General features: G+C 44.3%; 1 protein-coding gene across 3 annotated transcripts in view; it reads left to right on the plus strand.

Moving 5' to 3' along the window:
- Window positions 1-18,466, plus strand: part of LOC118208270 (arf-GAP with coiled-coil, ANK repeat and PH domain-containing protein 3-like) — a 99,432-nt gene that overhangs the window by 64,216 nt on the left and 16,750 nt on the right. For all 3 annotated transcript variants that reach the window (XM_035382771.1, XM_035382770.1, XM_035382772.1), the window contains exons 8-15: window positions 212-307; window positions 2,304-2,378; window positions 3,540-3,551; window positions 14,757-14,869; window positions 15,714-15,765; window positions 16,505-16,605; window positions 17,726-17,837; window positions 18,127-18,335. In XM_035382771.1, the coding sequence (XP_035238662.1) occupies window positions 212-307; window positions 2,304-2,378; window positions 3,540-3,551; window positions 14,757-14,869; window positions 15,714-15,765; window positions 16,505-16,605; window positions 17,726-17,837; window positions 18,127-18,335 (770 nt within the window). The remainder of the gene's footprint in view (window positions 1-211; window positions 308-2,303; window positions 2,379-3,539; window positions 3,552-14,756; window positions 14,870-15,713; window positions 15,766-16,504; window positions 16,606-17,725; window positions 17,838-18,126; window positions 18,336-18,466) is intronic.

Here is an 18,466-nt window from a genome sequence, read left to right on the forward strand (position 1 = left end):
TCTCTTTCTCTCCCTCTGTCTCTCTCCCTCCCCCCTCCCTCTCACCCTTTCCCTCTCACTCTCTCCCTCTCTATCTCTTACTTTCTCTCCTGCCCTGTCTCTCTCTCTCTTTCATTCTCTCTTTCATCCTCTCTCTCTCCCTCTCTCTCTCTCATGCCCTGTCTCTCTATGCTTCTCTCTCTCCCTCCATCTCTCTCTCCCTCTCTTACAGATGCTGTCCTTCATGCATGCGCAGTACACGCTGTTTCAGCAGGGCTATAACCTGCTGGAGGAGATCGATCCCTACATGAAGAAGCTGGCAGCAGAGGTGAGGGCACTGCTTCCTGCTTCCTGTGTGAGGCAGAGGACAGAGCGGCGGGCTCCACTTACAACAGTAAAGCTCACACATTCTGCATGGTGCTGCTGTGGCAGAGCGAGCATTATACTGCACACAATAAAATCTGCAGTGTTAATTCAGCAGTGTCCTCGCTAGATTAAAGCACTCTTTCAGTGTAAAATGTACTCTGTCAGTGTGAAATATACTCTTTCAGTGTAACATGTATTCTACAAGAGTTTGCAGTGTGTGTTTTCAATGGCTCGACTGCAGGGTGGTTCTGAGGAGTTAATTTCACAGCTAATCCAATTTCCATTTCATGTCATCAAATGATTCAGTTTCTCAGATGTTCCCATCAGCAGAGACCCTAATGTGATTACATGTGACATGTCACTCGTTTGTACCGTTAAATATTTACCATTTCACCCTGAGTGCTTTGCCCAAGAGCATAGTGGCTCTTTCCCCTCTGGGAATTGAACCGCCAACACCGGTGTCTTAGCCCGTAAACCACTGGACCACATTGCTATAATGAGCATTGATAAAGTTAAAGACATCACAAGCACCCCGCTCAGTAATGCCCTCCCAATATAACTCCCAGTCTCTTAGGTACCCCCCCCCCCCCATATTCCCAGGACAGGGGTACCCTCCTGGGGTATCCTAGCATTCTAAGGCACACTGTGTCAATGAGAGGGAAATAATAAATAGGTGGATGGGTGGAAGGGTATCTAGACTGCCAGTCACCAGATCTTAACATATTTTAACCTTTATGGGAAGTTCTGGAACGTTGAATGTAAATTTCCACCTCCTCCATCCCTAAAAGAACTGAAGGCTTTTCTTCTTGAAGGATGGTCCAGTATCCCATTACCCACAGAACTTCAGAAGGACTGAAGCTGTTCTGAAGGCGAAGGGTGGCCCTACTTCGTATAAGTTACTTGATATTCATATATTCTTCAGTGTTTCTGTTATTGTATCCAACCCCAGTTTGTTATTTACATATTGAAATATATTCAGGTTCAGACAGGGCAGTAGTCATTGTGGAGCTGTGATTGGGTCACAGAGTCAAAGGTTGTTGCGGGTTCGAATCCTTGGTAAAGCACATAGCGTTGTGGCACTGTGCTGTGGAGTGCTTGCATGGCACAATTTACCTGAAGTACCCCTGTTTGTGCAGTACCCAGCTGCACTGTTCAGAGTCAGTGCGACATGTTGTGTGTGACTAATGTGTTCTTCAATGGGGACTGTGTGATTACATGCAGCGTGTAGCGTGATGAGGAGTGCGAAAACGAAGCATGAGTCACACACACACACACACACACACACACACACCCACACACACACACACACACACACACACACACACACACACACACAGATATACACAGACTCACATGGCACACACACACACACCTGATCTGATTTTTCAGGTTCAGTTTTGTCAGCAGGAGCATATTTGAAAATTAGTTAAATGTATTAGTTAAATGTAAATCGCACCAGCTTTTTTGCATGGTGGGATTTCCATGTGTGGAACACTTTGCCAGGTCGTGGAGTAGAGACAGGGACTCTTGGGTTGTTCAGTGCAGGCTGGATGCAGTTCTGCATACTCTAGTCTCAGGCACATGAGCTCACATCATTTTTCGCCCTCATATCCTGATTCCTGACCTCAGGAGGCCTTTAACCCTTTAAGGTGTGAGGTTACAAATATGTAATTAGAATGTTCTTAACTGAACATTCTAATGCTGATGTAACAATCACTACTAGTAACTGAAAGCAATGGAGTTCTAGAACACTGACTTCGAATTTTGAAAAAACATTCCAGAAAACCTACTCTTCAAACGGTTAATAATCTCTGGGATTCATGACATGTGATTTCCTGCTCATCTCTCCTTTTCTCCCCAGTTCATTCTCTTTTTTACCTTTTTTACTTCTTGAGGGTTCAAAGCATGTGGAGGTTTGATGCTGGCTCTGAGTATCTCTCTCTCTCTCTCTGTTTCAGCTGGATCAGTTGGTGATAGACTCTGCTATGGAGAAGAGGGACATGGAACACAAGCATGCCACCATTCAGCAGAGGGTAAGAGCTCCAAAGCCATGTCCTCCTGCCCCCGTGCGTCAGCTTCAGTCTACGAGGGTTCAGGCCTTTAAACTCATTGTGCTCAGTGTCTGCCCAGTTTTAGGGGAAAAAAACAGGGCAGAAATTTTGCTTTTCTGTCGCTGGAATAATAAAGATATTACTGAATGTGAGAGACACCACATCAGCTTGAAACCTCTTATTTTTAGCCGTGTTCATTCTGTCTGCTCCATTTTACTTCAGACACAGGCACGGAATTATCAGACACCTCTGTGTGTCAGATCAAGCCGTCCCCAGCGACGTCATCAATTACTGTCAGGACAGACAGGAAATGCTTTTATTTTAGAGGGTTGGGTAAAATACGAGTGACCCGTGGTGAAAATAGACCTTCACTTTGACGGCTGTGACAGACATCAGCTCAGCAAGTGCCCTCTCTCTCTCTCTTACACACACACACACACACACACACACAGGTTTACCATCAGAGAGAATAGGCCAAAGTAAAAAATGTTCTGTGCATGTCACGGTAAAAGAAATTTGAGGTGGATAATAGAATGTTTTGAAAAGGCAGGGTTTTTTACTAACTTGCTTAGGGCACTTACATTTTTCCACAAACATGAACAGCCTCAATCAATCTCCTTATGTTTGATTTTCTCCAGAGTGAGGAGAGGGAGGTGAACTCTGGATGTGTGCGTTCCAGAAAGGGGCAGTAGAGATTTTTGTTTTAAATTTGAGAGCTTGCAGGGACGGTTGAGTACCATTAAGGACCCGTTACCTGGGCCTTCCCAAGTTGGCTGTTACATTCAAACAGTGACCCAGAATGACCCAGAATTTGGGACTTTTTGTAGCCCTCACGAATTGGACCTTTATTCCATCGTGCAATCAAAAAGCACACCCTTAACCACAATTAACAGATTATAGTTTATAATGATAATAAACTGCATCACGTACAGTAGCCAAGGTTATTTACAGTAGCATCAGGTCAGTGTGCAAAACTAATCCTACTCATAGGATCAGGTATTTCAAACTGGGAGAAAAGGAAGGACGGAACTAAAAAGATGCTGGATAAGTAATTAAAGTATCTGCAGGGGTGTAAGTCAGTAACGTCTGTTTTCCTCTCTTCCTCCTGCTCGGCCCTGCCATGTTGCTGCCGTCCCTGCGCAGACCCTCCTGCAGGTGAGTGTGTTATTCTCTGCTCAGGAGCATTCAGGTGACTGAGGCCACCATCTGCTTTGTTAGCAAATATCCCTGCTTCTGATGACAAAGACACATTTCAGAGCATTATTACATGCAAGGGCCCTAATCTGCATTATTACACATTAAGGACCCTAATCACCATTATTACACAGGACTGCCTGAAACACTTGTGCTTATGTATGGAGGTTTTTTCTCTCAAAATAAATATTAGATAAAGAATAAATAAATGAGGCAATAAATGAATTAATGTGGAAATATGTACATAAATTGATAGATAAATCATTAAACGTGTTAATACATACATTTTAATTCATACAGTATATATTTAATAATTAATATCATGTACTAAATCATTTATTAATGTATCTATTAATTATTTATTTGTCCCCATGGATGCATTTACACATCAATTTAGTTATTCATTCTTTACTTTGACAGTAGAGCAGCCTATTGATTTAGGCCTGGGGTTTCAGATCAATCCCAGAGGGCCGCTGTGTCTGCTGGTTTTCAGTGTGTTTCAGCAATTTAGTCATTGATTGGCTGAAAAGTTCTAACACAGAGCTAAGTTAAAGTTTGTCAGGAGAAGCATTTTCCTGCATTAAACCTGCATATACAGTATATGTATCTGTATCTTAAAAGAATGCTAATTTGTATTTTGCATATCTGGCTTACATGCCCAGTTTTTGGGTGGACCACTGCTTTAAATGTTAGCTCTGAAATGTCCTTGTTCATTTGATCATTTAAGCAGGATTACCTGATTGGCCATTTCAAAAGGGGGAGGGGTTATAGTTATAGTAGGCAGCAGCTTCTCCAGTCATGTCTCCTGTTTTGTGAAATCCCTGTTATGCTTGAGGGTTAGATCATGAAATTGTTGTTTAATGGGTGCTGTGGCATCTGTGCTGTAACATTGGGGTGTTTCCTGTGTGCGAGGCTCTGACCTCATGCCCTTTGAATACGGTTTGTTCAGTTGTCAGTGATGGGGCGGTTTCTGCTGCTAAGGTTCATGTCCGTGTTTCTGGGCGGTTTTAGTGTGGTTATTTTTCAAGCAATATGAGGATGCATCTCCTCAGTATGGAAACCCATTGTGAGTAGAGAGGATGATATGTATAGCTGGATGAAATTTAGAGCACCAATGTGCTTAAAGATGATTATGTTTTAGACTAAGACATCAGGAGACCAAGAGACCAAAACCAGGGGTATGCGATTCATTGAAACAGAGACAGTTAGAGTGTGATATCTGTGAGGTTGATAGAGATATGTGTATATTCAAACCAAAATGAAGACCAAGTATGTTAAACTAATGGGTCGTTCTGCTGTCACAGTCCTTACCGTACACACAGATATTAAATACTGTAGGCCATGTGCCTGGTATGCTCTCTACACTAAACGCTAGTTTTAACCCCACTCCCTTTTTGTTTACACTCTGTGGAAAGGTGTAGAGATTGTTGTTGAACTTGTAAAACCACACAGAGTCTGTCTCCGTCAGGTGTTTGCTCATTGCCATTGGCGTAAGCAACAGAGGCTACAGTAATTGGAAAACAATCTGGCCCCAATTTCAATGGATGTCATGGCGATTGTGTTCTAAAAGTCCCCATAAATAAGTGATCTTGCGAGCGTTCAGACACACATAGTGGAATATGTAAGTAATTTAACTCAGAGCTGCCACATAGCATGTAATTGAATGTCTAATTGAAGCCTGAGGCTAATTTTAAGTTGTCTGGAAAGTAAATATAGTTTATTAACTTGAAAGGGTTCAGCTGGACGGAACAAGCAACGTTTCCTGGTCAGTGGCGCTTACAGGGAACTCTGGAAAGCCCTGGCTGACCATGAACTTTCCCAGGGTTTATCCTCTAATATAAATGCCCTGGTGGCTTTAGAATTAGCTCAATATTGCTAATGCTAACATTATTTCTCTACTGTAGCTTCCACAGTCTCAGAAGAAAGGGGTTCAAAATGGCTGCTTGTGTGTCTCCATAGAGGAACCCTGTCTAGTCCTTGTCAGGCAAAATGTTTGAATCTAGGAGCTTACACACTTTTCACACCTAGCATAGAGGGTTCCATAATTAACTAAAAGGGGTTCCCCTGTGAAAACAGGCCAAAGAACCCTTTCAGAACCCATGTGCAATAGTGTTCTTGAGTCAAATATACCCCATAAGATTAAGTGACTGTATAACAATTTACTGTGCACAGAACCGCGTGACATTTACATGCTGAATGCTGTGTTCATTGGGAACAGCACAGTGGTGGCCTGTGCTGTAGTTTGTGCCTCAGTTCACACAGTGAGCAGCGGTGGTGGTGAAGATAGAAAAGGTAACCCACAGCAGTGTAACCCGCCTTCACAGTCTGCTGCCTTTGTGGCACTGCCCCACTCCAACGCATTAAATGAAAGATTTGATACGCCTGAGCTCGGAAACAGGCGCTGTAAACCTGCGAGACGACAGGCAAACCGCCACCCCCCCTCCTCCCCTCCCTTACGGTTCCAGGCCAGAAATAAAGTGCTCTCTCAGACAGCGGAACCCGTAGCCGCCGGGCCGCCTGGCCACCGGGACACGCATTCATTTTTAACCCGGGTTTTAATGGAGGGGTGCCGTGTCTCACACACACCTCTGTCTGTCTCACCTGCTCAGCGTCACCACCACACACACACCGCACTGCCGCCGCTGCTCCTGGTCTCAGAGTGTTTGAGTGCTTCAGCTGTGTTTAGCTGGCGAACCGCACCTCTGAAGCAGATGAGAGCTGGCTTCAGCGTAACAAAGAGCTCTCAAAATAGCCTGTGGCAGTCGGGCTCTTAACTCAAAAAATTCCCAAAATAATACACATAGTACCCTGCAAATGGGCTCATAGCTACTGGACACAGGGAGGGGGGGTTGACTGAAATAGGGCAGGGCCACTGAGCTTTCCCTGGAGGGAAGCCCCCCGGTATGATTTTCAGGGTGGGAGAGTTGAAGAGCTGTGTAGCTGTGGATTAGCTTTTTGCTGTTTCACAGATCTTAATTGCTGGTATTAGCCACAGGGTTGGGGTTGTCTACTCAGATCTACCTGTGAACAATAGTTGCATTGCATAGCTTGCTGCATTGAGTTATTGTCAGGCACTGTGCCAGTCTGCGTGTAACGTAACATCACATGACAGGTCACTTGTGACAAACTGTGTGCTCTGATTTCTGTAGAGATATCAGGACCCATTTTAACAGCCATCAAAGCATTAGCATGAATTATTAATTGTGGAAAAAAAGAAAAAACCCATTTTGCGTTTGCTATCTGACAACAGAGTGGAATGCTACTGCAATATACAACACAGAGCTTCTATCTTGGACTGCATTCCTCTTGCAGATGGACCATTTGGCTCACGTTATGCGTGGTCATTGTCAACATTTTTGATTGGCCCTCCAGAGCAGTGCGTCTCACTGGAGGATGTTCTCGGCCAATCCCAGGATGCCACTGTTTTGTGCCCATATACGTGGCTGTGTATTTCAACCAACCAATACAATACAAGTGAAAGGTTAGGAACTACTGAATCATTGAAATTAAATCTCTTTTCTACCTCTTCCTATAGTAATGTGAACTGCATGTCTGAATATTCACGACTGCATAACAGAAGTGATCTAAGCAAACACTAGATAAGATAATGGAGAATAGAGAGTCCAGCTGGATGTATTACATGGGTGAATTTCCTGCAAATTACATTTACATTTTCACATTAAGCAAATATTCTTATGCAGAGCTATTTAAAATAATGTGCACATAAAGGTTTAGGAAACGAGCAGAGAGACAGTGCCACCTCATGTCAGTGTCACAATCAATGGTGCATTAGCAGTACATAAACCTGCATAACGTTGCCATAGTAGTCAAAAGAGGCAGATTGAGGATATCGTGCTTTAAGTAGAAAATGGGTTTGTGGGGGTAGTGCTACCTGTAGCATAAGTAGGTCTAGGAAACTCGTATTAAGTGCTTGGGGCTGAGAGTTCAGGGTTAGCTGAGCTAAGATTCAGTGTAAACCGGTGTGTTCTCAGTCTGCGATAGAGGATTCAGTGACTCGACTGCACTGACTGTAGTGGGGAGCTCGTTCCTCTGCTGGGGGGCCAGAGTGTAGAAGGGGCGGGGGGGGGGGAAGCATGCGGAGAGACCCAATGGAGATGAGATGGAAATGCAAACAGAGGAAGAAGAGCAGAGGAGTCCGGTTTAAAATAGTGCTTCCCAGCGTTAGAGCTGTTTCAGATCCAGCTCGTACACAGGGCCCTGTGTGTATTTTTCCACAGCTGAGGTTAACAACTTTTCTATTAACTTTTTCACAGTAGCTGAAATTTACCTTGGTGCAAACTGCAGGTTCTTTGCGTGACCAGACTGAATACATCTGGACCTCATATGATGCCAGGTTCAAATCCGTATACCTCCTTGACTAGTGTCATGGTAAGAAAGCCATTTATCTTAATAAACTGAAACATGAATGGCTCCATCTGCTTTAACCTGAGCGGAAAGGATGAACTTTCAACCCCACGGTTGTCACGGCGCGGTCTTTCCCAGAGCGACCACAAACTAAAGACGGTCCAGCAGACCGTCCAGCAGGTCCAGTGGGTGTCACGGTCCAGCAGAAACAAGGTGTTGTCAATCTGACTACAGCAGGGAACTATATTGCATCAATATCAACTTGTGAATGATGTTTCCCGGAATCTGAATGATATGCTGTAACCTGAAAGCCCCCCTCCCCCCTCTCTCTCTCTCCCTCTCCTAGAGTAGAGTCATTTTTCATGTCTGTCTGAAATGCTGAAATTTGCCCATTTGGCCTTCCGGCCTTCTGTCTGTGGGAGGTGTGGCTGATAACCCTGTGTTCAAACTGCTAAGCATTAAAATCGATTGAGTCCCTTCTTTGGATACCGTTAAACAGGCAGTATGTTAAAATTTTCCATTTCTTTTGTGTTTTGTTTGATGGTATTTCCACGAAGGGCCGTTTGTGTTGTATCGGTGGATTTGGTCTTTATTTAATTTCCACCTTTGAATTTTAATGACATCCCATAGTAACCCACAGAAATAAATTAAATTATGTATGAAGAGTATGGTATATAGGCCTACAGTATGCGGGATACATCCCTTGTGGTATAGCAGACTATAAAGACATCAAGGCAATAGTGCTATTTCTGGTACATAGCTGCCAGATTGTGTAATACCCAAAAACTAGTTTATGATTTCAGATGCATCCAGACGTCCTCGTTTTACGATGAAAAATGAATAATTCATTGGTATTCATTTTTCTGGTTGGAGCCTTGCGTGTATTAAAAATTGAAGACACCTTTTTATGACAGCTTTTGTTGTTGGAGCTTGTAAACAGAGGGTAGTTTTTTCATCTAAAAATAAAACGTCACTGACACAGATTTTCTAGTTTCTCCTCTGATCTGTCTCATCCTCTATATCTCTGCGTATAATTTGTCGCAGTATTAGTCTATCTGAAGGGGTGGGGACTTCGTTTGTATTTGGCAAATTTGGTAAGGTAAGTTTGGAATTGGCGTTTGGAATCGGGTTTAACTGAGCGGTATAACTGCCGTCGTATCTGTCTCTTGTAAAGTAAATTGTCCGCCAGACATTTTTTTTTGCGCTGCGGTGTGATTTAACTCTCTCTGGGGGGTCGGGATCAAATCAAAAGCTCAGCGGCTTGCGGGGAGCAATGAAGTTTGCTTGATTAACCAAGAATGGCTTTTGGGACTGGTAGCCAGATGGACTCCCGTAATTCCTAAAGGGAAATTTCCCTGTCTTGCGTTGACCAATGGTGTGCTGCGCTTGAGACATCAGAGCGCAACTGGGTGGGAGGGTGAAGTGCAGTAAATTAGCGAAACGGCGACGGTGTTAACAGGGGCTGGGATTTTTTTGTTCAAGTTCTCTCCGAAGTTAGCAGGGTTAGAGCGACTTCTCATGAAGTGCTACTTGCTGAACATAAAATGACAGCTGTATGATAATTAGCTGTAGAATAAGCCGCACTAAAAACGCTAACTGCGGCGCACGGCAGCAAGCAGGTGGTTGTCTTGGACAGAATACACGTCGGCGAGGGCATTAACACTGCAGAGGTGCTGCTGAGCAGTCTGGCTTCAAACGCTCCCGTGTTCAGCTTAGCATCAGAGGAATTTGGACGCGTATAGGCTACCCGATGTCCTGGAAATGATATCTGCTCTATAATTAGGTTGTGTTCATTCAATTTTTACTGGTATATTTAAATATTTGTTAAAGCTTCTAATGTTTTTGGTGGATATAGTTTTGTGAACATGAAGATATTCGGCAGATATGACTACGCACAGGTGGGTTGCTTGAACTTATGTGGCATGTGCTGAAAATTTTTGAATTTCGAATGAACATTTACTAGTAGGCTACACTTCCCACTCAGACCAACTGAATGGATCGTTTTTTTTTTCTCACGCGTTCGAAACCGTTTTCAACGGTGATGAATGAATAGCCTGCAATTATGTATGTGCTTATAATCTTTTTGTCTGCTAGCCTACTTGTAATATTGTCTGGAAGCTAGCAGACGCTTAGGCTACTATTGGAATGTAATTTCTTATTTTTTTAAATAAATCAGATTAACTCATTTGTTACATTTATAAATTCTAAATTATAATGGTTATTTGCATGTGATGAGCTTTTTTAGCGTTACGTTTTTGCCCAGTCTCGTGTGTGCGCGCGTGCGTGTGATGGAGGGCACACTGGAAGGTGTGTCTTGTTCACATTATTGAAGTAATCGTAGCCTATAAGTGTCCTTAATATTTCAGTATTGCGCTGATTGAGCTAGTGCTTTTAGTTTTGTTCGGGATGCTCTTAGCCTCGCTTTTCTTAGAAGTACTGTCTTGATCCCCTTGTTGAATAGGAGTAAACACTCTGACAGTCGAAAGGGATTGTTAGCCTACGTGGGATTTTAAAATCTGGATTAGGACCTCTGGGACAGGTGACTGCCTTGGTCACACTTAAAACGCAGACGGAGAGACGATCCGTCTGGCTAGGATTTAATGAATCTCATTTTATTGAATACGGCGGTGTTCCTGGAACCATTTAAAATCCGTGAGTGCATACAGTAGGACGTGTAACGATCCCGAACATTGCCGGTATCGAATTGTTATTAATTAGGAATAATTATAGGTGCAAACAGTAATTCCCAAGCACCCAATTGAGGGTGTGTGTGTGGGGGGGGGGGGGGGGGGGGGGGGTTCTTTGTCATACCAACTTTAGTGTGTATTGGATGTAAGTGTATATTTGTCATACTTATTTGGAAATAGCTGTTTTTAAGTAGTGCTGCAGTGTCACCTAGGGTGGTAGTGGAATGAAGTTTGATATGACCTACATGGGTCCCTTTTCATTCTATACATTAGAAAGTTTTGAATCGAGGCTTGATTTAAAGGAGGTGAGGTCAGTTATCTTGTTAATATGTATCAGTTAATCAGTTAATCGGTTATCAGTTAATATGTATGCATATTCATATTCAATTCTATGTAAGAATATTGGACCGAGGGGGACATACTTCTCCATACTGTTGCAGGAAAGCTGTCTGTGGGTTCCTGTCAAATATGATACAATTTGGGCTTATGGAGTCAATGCAAATTAGCATTTAGCAAAAAGTGCCCCCTATAGGCCATAGTGTAAAGTAACACTGCATGATTCTGCATGCTGTCCACAATTTGGCTATCATCCCCTAAAGTATCCTTGAAATCAATGAAAATTTGTTGGGCGTGGTCAGGCATAGATTTAAATGGCAGTTCCTGTGGCCATCTTTTGATGTATCAAAATTTCCTTTGCAATTTAACACGACAACGTGCTGTAGATCATGAATGCTGAATGTATTGCAAATTGTTGGAGAAATACAAAGAAGTTTTTTTTTAAATTAAAAATGGATGGAAAATCCAATCTGGCAGACATTATAGGTTCTATGATACTGTTTGCTCAGAATGAGGAGGTAGATATGCAGAAGAAATTTGGTGCATATAGGTGAAACAGGATGTAATACATTTTTCAATGTTGCTATTTTGCAGGTGGCGCTGCAGTGCCACCAAGAGTGTCAATTGCATGCATGTCATACATAATAAATTTGCAGCCATATGGGACATGCCTGCCTAATTTCATGAACTTTTGAGCATGGGAAAGAAGTGAAAATTTTGCAAGAGGCAGAAGAATAAGAAAACAATAGCAGTCGTACACCCTTGGTGTTTGGCCCCATAAATATATGAATGTCTTTGTCTTCCTAGCTATGATAGAAAATCAGGGAGACGTGGAAGACCTTTGCAAATGAAAGTGTAGCTGATTATAGCTTGGTCAAACTGGTCATGAAAATACATTTTCCAGCATTTCTCTGTATCCAGTTATCTATAAATGATTATGTAAGTGAGAAGTGAAGACCTAGGCCGGGAACAGGCAAGCTATTACCTATGGCATGGTGTATACTTTAATATATTTTTATTTTTCATTTGTTGAATATCCTGCCCTTTTGCTTAATAGCCGGTCCAAAAAGTACATCTCTTGTGTTGGATGTGCAGAAATATCGGGTATTTTAGCTTTAAACAACCAAGCCCCTGAATCTAGAAATCCTAACGGCGTCAGAATAATTCTGTGCACCCAGCACATGGGAGCCACTGTTCGTCGCTTCAAGTCACGGGCTGTGACATCATAAGAGGCTGTTAAGAGTCCTCCAGACTCGCTGTGAGAAAGCGCTGCTTAGCCGCGAGATAAATGACACATTGCCTCCGCCAGCATTTCGAGTGACGCGCCAAAGCTGATGAGTCGACGCAGCCCGTGCTCCGGTTACCGTAACCACAGCCAACAGTGCTGAGGTTTTAATAATTATAATGTAAATGCTAACGCTAATAATAATAACCATAAGAAGAACACGGAGAAGACAAAAGGAATAATAATAATCGTGAAATGATTAATCATAATAATCATTATTGTTGTTATTACTAGCAATTTCTTGACTATAATTATTCTTTTCTTCTTAATGTTTTATTACTGACATGCTTTTTTAAAATAACACTGTACTTGGAAACAGGTCGCTCGGTGCTGACAGGAACCTCTCTCCCCTTCTCCTGTGAAAGCATTTGCACGCCCAGATGTTTCTGGTCCTCAGGCAGGAAAGCGGAAGGTCCTTCTCATCCGTCACTCATGGACGTATAGATTTACGATCCCATGGTCGAGCCGCGGAGCCGTTACCGATCCCGACAGGCGGAGGGGAGGGCAGAAGGGCAGAGCTGTGATTGGCTGTGATGTATGGTTCCTGGCCCGGTCGGCCCTGGCTCAGCTAAAAGGCCCTTTCAGCAGGGAGCTTTGTGAGGGGGCCTGTTATGCAATGTGAGGAAACCGGGGAGAATTCATTAGGGGGTGCGGGGTGGGGGGGGGGGGTAGTCCGAATAAGCGTCCGGCCACCACATGCTGAGGCTCAATGAAGACCGTTTGGACGGGGTATACATTTCGGTAATGAAGCCCCCCCCTCCCCCCTGTACAAATGAACGCAGAGGTGATTCACACCATAAAAGGGGGATGGAAATAGGTTTTTTTTACTTTGTAACAGTTTCAAATGGACCGTAGAATAATTAACATTTTAGACTTTAGACCCAGGGTTGAGAAGTGCAGCCGTTTTCCACGCTGCTCAAATGAATCGCGTGAAAGAGCGAAAGGTAATCAGACAGTGAAAATGGGGGAGCAGACAGCGAGGAAAATGTGGCGGGATTCGGGTGGTTATGCAACTGCCTGCGTCATGCAGGACATCGCGTCTGCTGGGACTTCTCAAAGAGTGCTATGACTCAGCCTGCAAAAGTGCCTTTCTGTGAAAAGTCTGGCTTTGTGTTTGCAAAATGCATGTGTGTGTGCGTGTGTGTGTGTGTGTGCCCTACTTTACCAACTGTCACTATTACTCAGCATGCCAGATAATAGAAAAGCGCTCCTGTCAGAATATAAATGGCTTCGGCTTTTGTCAGGTAAGCGTGTCTGCACAGGTAGAGCAGGTCACCTAGAGTGCATTCCATTTTCTCCTGTTTGTCCAAATATCCATGTGTCAGCGGATTCGAGAAACGGCGCAGACTAGAAGTGAATCCACGCTGATCGCGAACTTTTCCCTCAGGCTCTGCTGTGTGGCCACGCCCACTGCGTGATGCATTATCTTTACTGTGATGTCACTGTGGGAACTGTTCTCAGCACGGCTGGTGAGGCAGACAGTAATGAATGCCCTTCTGCTGCACTGTGACCTGTAGTTCACCTGCTGGAAGACTACATTCACCCGAGGGAGGGGTGAACGTGCACCCATCCTCCTCGTGGCGCTCATCAAACCATTTTAAAACCAGTCACAGAGTTTGGACTTGGAGGGCGCCCCAATCTCTTCCCTTGATTATTTAATTATGCAATAAGGAAGAGCAAAGATTGGTGCAAAATCTAGCAGCACCGTTTACTTTGTCTGACATTGATAGAATTATGAATGATGGCTGAAGAGAGTGCATGGGAGCTTGGCTGAGACATTTTGTACTGTCCTGGGATAAGCTAAGGAAGCAGGGCTGGCTTCTGCTTGCAATTAGCAAATTAAGCCTAGCGTAAATGGCTGCCCTCATAGAAATGAGCTTTGTGCTTCTCAACTGACCCAGAGCTGGGGAAAGCCTCCTTTAGATTAATTGCTGTTGTAAAATTGCATTTGTCTCCATCGGTGGTGATCTTCTATGGTTCCTCACATGGAAATAATAGGTTGCGCATTGCAACATTTCTCATCTGGGTTTTTGCATCTGTGCAATTGGGTCTTAAAAGGAGGACTGCACGTCTTCTTCTACAATCACACATTGGCCGCAGAGTACTGACCATTTAATGCTTTCTGCTTCGAGTGGCGCACATCAGGTAACATGACTTGGTCGTGCAACGCCCATCCTTGAAACTGCAGCAGAAGCTGACTTAGAAGATGGGGTGGATTAATTTCTAATGACTACACTCATTTCCCAGTGTGCAAAAGCTGGAAACTAGATGGAATAGGGGTGGAAATGTAGGCTGAGAGACATTTTGACATAAACAGACTAGATTAAATCCAGTATGGCTGAGGTTTTACGCAGACATAGCCTGACTATATCCTAGTCGGCTAGAAGACTTTCACTTTTCAACCAAATATATCCAGGTTTTCACCTGAATGCCTAGACCAACCTTTCAGACTTTTCACCCCAAAAATATTCCCTGGGTTTCTTCGCTCCACAGGACTTCTCCTACGACGAGACGAAGGCAGACTTCAATGTGGACGCCCCCAACGGCGTGGTGATGGAGGGGTACCTATTCAAGAGAGCCAGCAACGCCTTCAAGACGTGGAACAGGTGGGCCCCGAACTGCCCCGCCCAGCTAGGCCTCGCACATGGAGGGGAACGGGGGCCACAAGCTGGCCACAGATCAGACCACACCTTAGTGAGGAAATACACCTGCCTGGGCCTGTATGCCTCATTCATCAACCCAGCTAAGGCTTATTTCCCAGCTCGGTGTGATTCATCAACAAATTATTGTGTGTATGGCATACACAGCTTTGCTGACTACTAAGTTTTCCATGCATACAAAAGATTAAGGACTTGAGGGAATGGTCAAATATCTGAATTAAATTTATGCCAAGTTTGTTATATGACCTCCATCCACTTCAAATGTGTCAAAATCGGAAGGTGAATCTAAAAGGCCTGTATTACAGTAGTTAGTAGATTTAGGGGCCATAAAGAAAGTTAAAAAAACATCCTCCGCCCACCAGCGAGGTCTGCAAATGGGCAATGCGGTCCACCTACATCAGAAGAAAGGGCTTTTCCGTTTGGATCAATGGGGGCCACCTGCGCCAACAGCTTACTGGAGATCCCTGCTGACCGCTCAGTACATAGATCCCATAGATACCCACCTCTCGCCCATATGCAGTACTGTAATTGATTCTGACCTGGACTGTCTGTAAAATGAACTACCCACCCCCCACCCCCAAACGTATGAGAAGCCCAATGCGAACTCGGCCCAGCGTGTAATGAATCCCCTTATCGGAAGAGCGGGATCTCCTGGGATATGCAGTTTTGTGAGTGGCTCTTTGGCCGAGACGGCCAGGGCGGCATTATTTCAGCCCGAGGGGTCGCGCGGGCCTTTAGTGAGGGTGTCCATCTAACGGCCATCTTTTATTCATCTCTCTCTCTCTTGCAGGCGGTGGTTCTCCATACAGAACAGCCAGCTGGTGTATCAGAAGAAGCTGAAGGCGAGTGCGGGGGTGTCCTGCGGCATGCCCGTATAAAGGGCGGGTCACGCGGGTTTGAGAGGATAAGTGCAGGCCGGGAGGAGGAGGGCTGGTTTTAAAGCAGACGCGCCTCATCGCCACGGGGTTGCACGAGCGTTGAGATCCCGGCTACGGCATTAGCAATGCAGCCGGAGAACATTCTGGAAAGGGTCAGGAACGGAGGCACTTAAACCTGCTCTCCTGAGCACCGCTCTGGGATAACAGCCCAGCGGGGGAGCACACGGGAGTGTGTGTGTGTGTGTGTGTGTGTGTGTGTGAGCACAAGTGCACGCCTGTGTTTGTTTGTGTGTGATATCAGTAATGTCTGTTTGCAGGAGTGCACTGAAGAGGGATGCATTTAAAGGCATCGTAGAGACGTTGTCCTCCTGTGCTTCAAATATTGTGTGTGTGTGTGCCTGCTTGTGTTTGGGCGTGTGTGCGTGTGAATGCATTTGCATGTGTATGTCTGTGTGTATGTGTCTGTGTGTCCATGTGCATCTAGGTGTATGTGTGTGTGTTTTAGCACTGCATGTGTAACTAGAATGGATCCACACAAGTCCCCTGCCCTCCCCACCACACCAAGGGATTTAAAGTTTCACTCATCAAAAACAGGATGGGTCCATTCCAGCTATGAATGCAGTTCAGTTGTTTGTGGAGGCATTGTGATGATGTCATTGGGTGTGGCCATGCGTGAGTGACACTCCTGGCCTGCCTGTCACAGGACTCCCTGACGGTGGTGGTGGAGGACCTGCGGCTCTGCTCAGTCAAGCCCTGCGAAGACATTGAGAGGAGGTTCTGCTTCGAGGTCGTGTCTCCCACCAAGTACGTCTCACACAGTTTCCACCTCAAAAAATAATTCTCCTATTATATGATAATATTCATTAAAAATAGATACACTGCATTCTAAAAATTCTCATTTTTTTGAGGTTATTCATCCTGAAATAATTTTCTTACTTGATGTTTTTTTTTCTTTCTTAATACATAAAGAGGCTGTAAAAAATTTATCAGGGGTGTGTAATGTTAGCAAGATTTTATTTTAAGAAAAAAAAATAATCTGAAGAAAAGAAGAAACTCAGATTATGGGATCTAGAGAAGTTAGACATGTTGGTAATTGCGCTGAGCGTATAATTGAATGACGCCATACTCCACAGAGCATCAAACATAGAAACCCACAAGGGATTCATATAATATAAAAATAATATAAAAGAAAAATGTTCAAATCACAGCTGCAGGTTCTTTGGCATTGTGTTTTCCTTATCCTGCTTGAGTGACAGAGCTTCTACCATTTTAATCATTTTAAAAGTGTCCAATAAGAAGAAAGGGGAAAAAAACAAATAATAGTAGGAAATGAGTCCAGTGTGGCTCATACAGTTGGTGGGTGAGTAATGTCTGTCAAGGGGGTATCGGTAGAAATGGAGAAAACCATAAATTCCACGCAAATGTCAGGAAGTATTTTTGGAGTTGTCGATGCATGGAGTAGCTTGCCAGTTCATGCAGTAGAGGCAGAAACCCTCAAAATATTTTAAGGGGTAGTTACCTTGTTAGATTTTAAAAAAATATTATTTCAGTATGTTTTCAATTGCTCTTGCTGGTTTTTGTGTAGTTGTGTAGAAGTTTCTGATGACCTGCTGGCTGTTTAATGGCAATCACAGGTTCATGGTTTAAAATGCACTTCACGTAACTCCAGTGAAGCTTGTACAGTGACATCATGCCCTCTGAGATTGTATGTGTCAATTTTCCAAAAAATTTTTTTTTTATTGGCACAAGAAAACGACTGAAAATTGGTTCGAGACCAATAATTGATTGTCCGATTGCCTGTTCATTATGTATTCTTATGTTCTTAAGTATGAAACATAAAGAAAGGTATTAGTGATGTGATTTGCGGACGGGGTTGAGTGACACTTCTGTGATGTAAAGAGCACTGCCCTGGCCCCGCCCACAGGAGCTGCATGCTGCAGGCCGAGTCGGAGAAGCTGCGGCTGGCCTGGATCCAGGCCGTGCAGGCCAGCATCGCCTCCGCCTACAGAGAGAGCCCCGACTGCTACAGCATCCAGGTCCGTTACCCACAATCCCCTGCACCACAAATGCAGACAGATTTAGGGGCAACAGACTCAATGTTATTTGGATACTGGTCACTGTAGTCATATATGGATGAAAATGTCGACTCGGTGTCATTCAAATAATCAACCATATTTCTTTGTATGTTCAATCATAAGCACTTACATTAGTGTGAATTAGACCTTTTATCTTGGAGAATTGTGGGTTTGACAGCCATTGTACCAAAACTAACTGTTATTCTGTGTGTGTGTGTGTGTGTCTGCGTATCTGTACGCGTCTCATCAGCGTCTGGATCGGACGGCTTCTCCGTCCACCAGCAGCATCGACTCGGCCAGCGAGCCGCGGGAGCGGAGTGCGCGGGGGGAGAGCCACCTGCAGCGCATCCAGAACATTCCGGGAAACGATCAGTGCTGCGACTGCGGCCAGGCCGACCCGCGCTGGGCCAGCATCAACCTGGGCATCCTGCTGTGCATCGAGTGCTCCGGCATACACAGGTGCCTTAACCCCAACCCTAACCCTGCTCTGCATCGAGTGCTTCGGCATACAGCTAGCATGACTAGCTCGACTAGCAAGCTCACTGGCAAAGTCATGATGAAGACTGTAGTATTTTATTGCTTATTTTACT

Source organism: Anguilla anguilla, chromosome 11 (assembly GCF_013347855.1).
Source record: "Anguilla anguilla isolate fAngAng1 chromosome 11, fAngAng1.pri, whole genome shotgun sequence".
Classification (NCBI taxonomy): domain Eukaryota; kingdom Metazoa; phylum Chordata; class Actinopteri; order Anguilliformes; family Anguillidae; genus Anguilla; species Anguilla anguilla.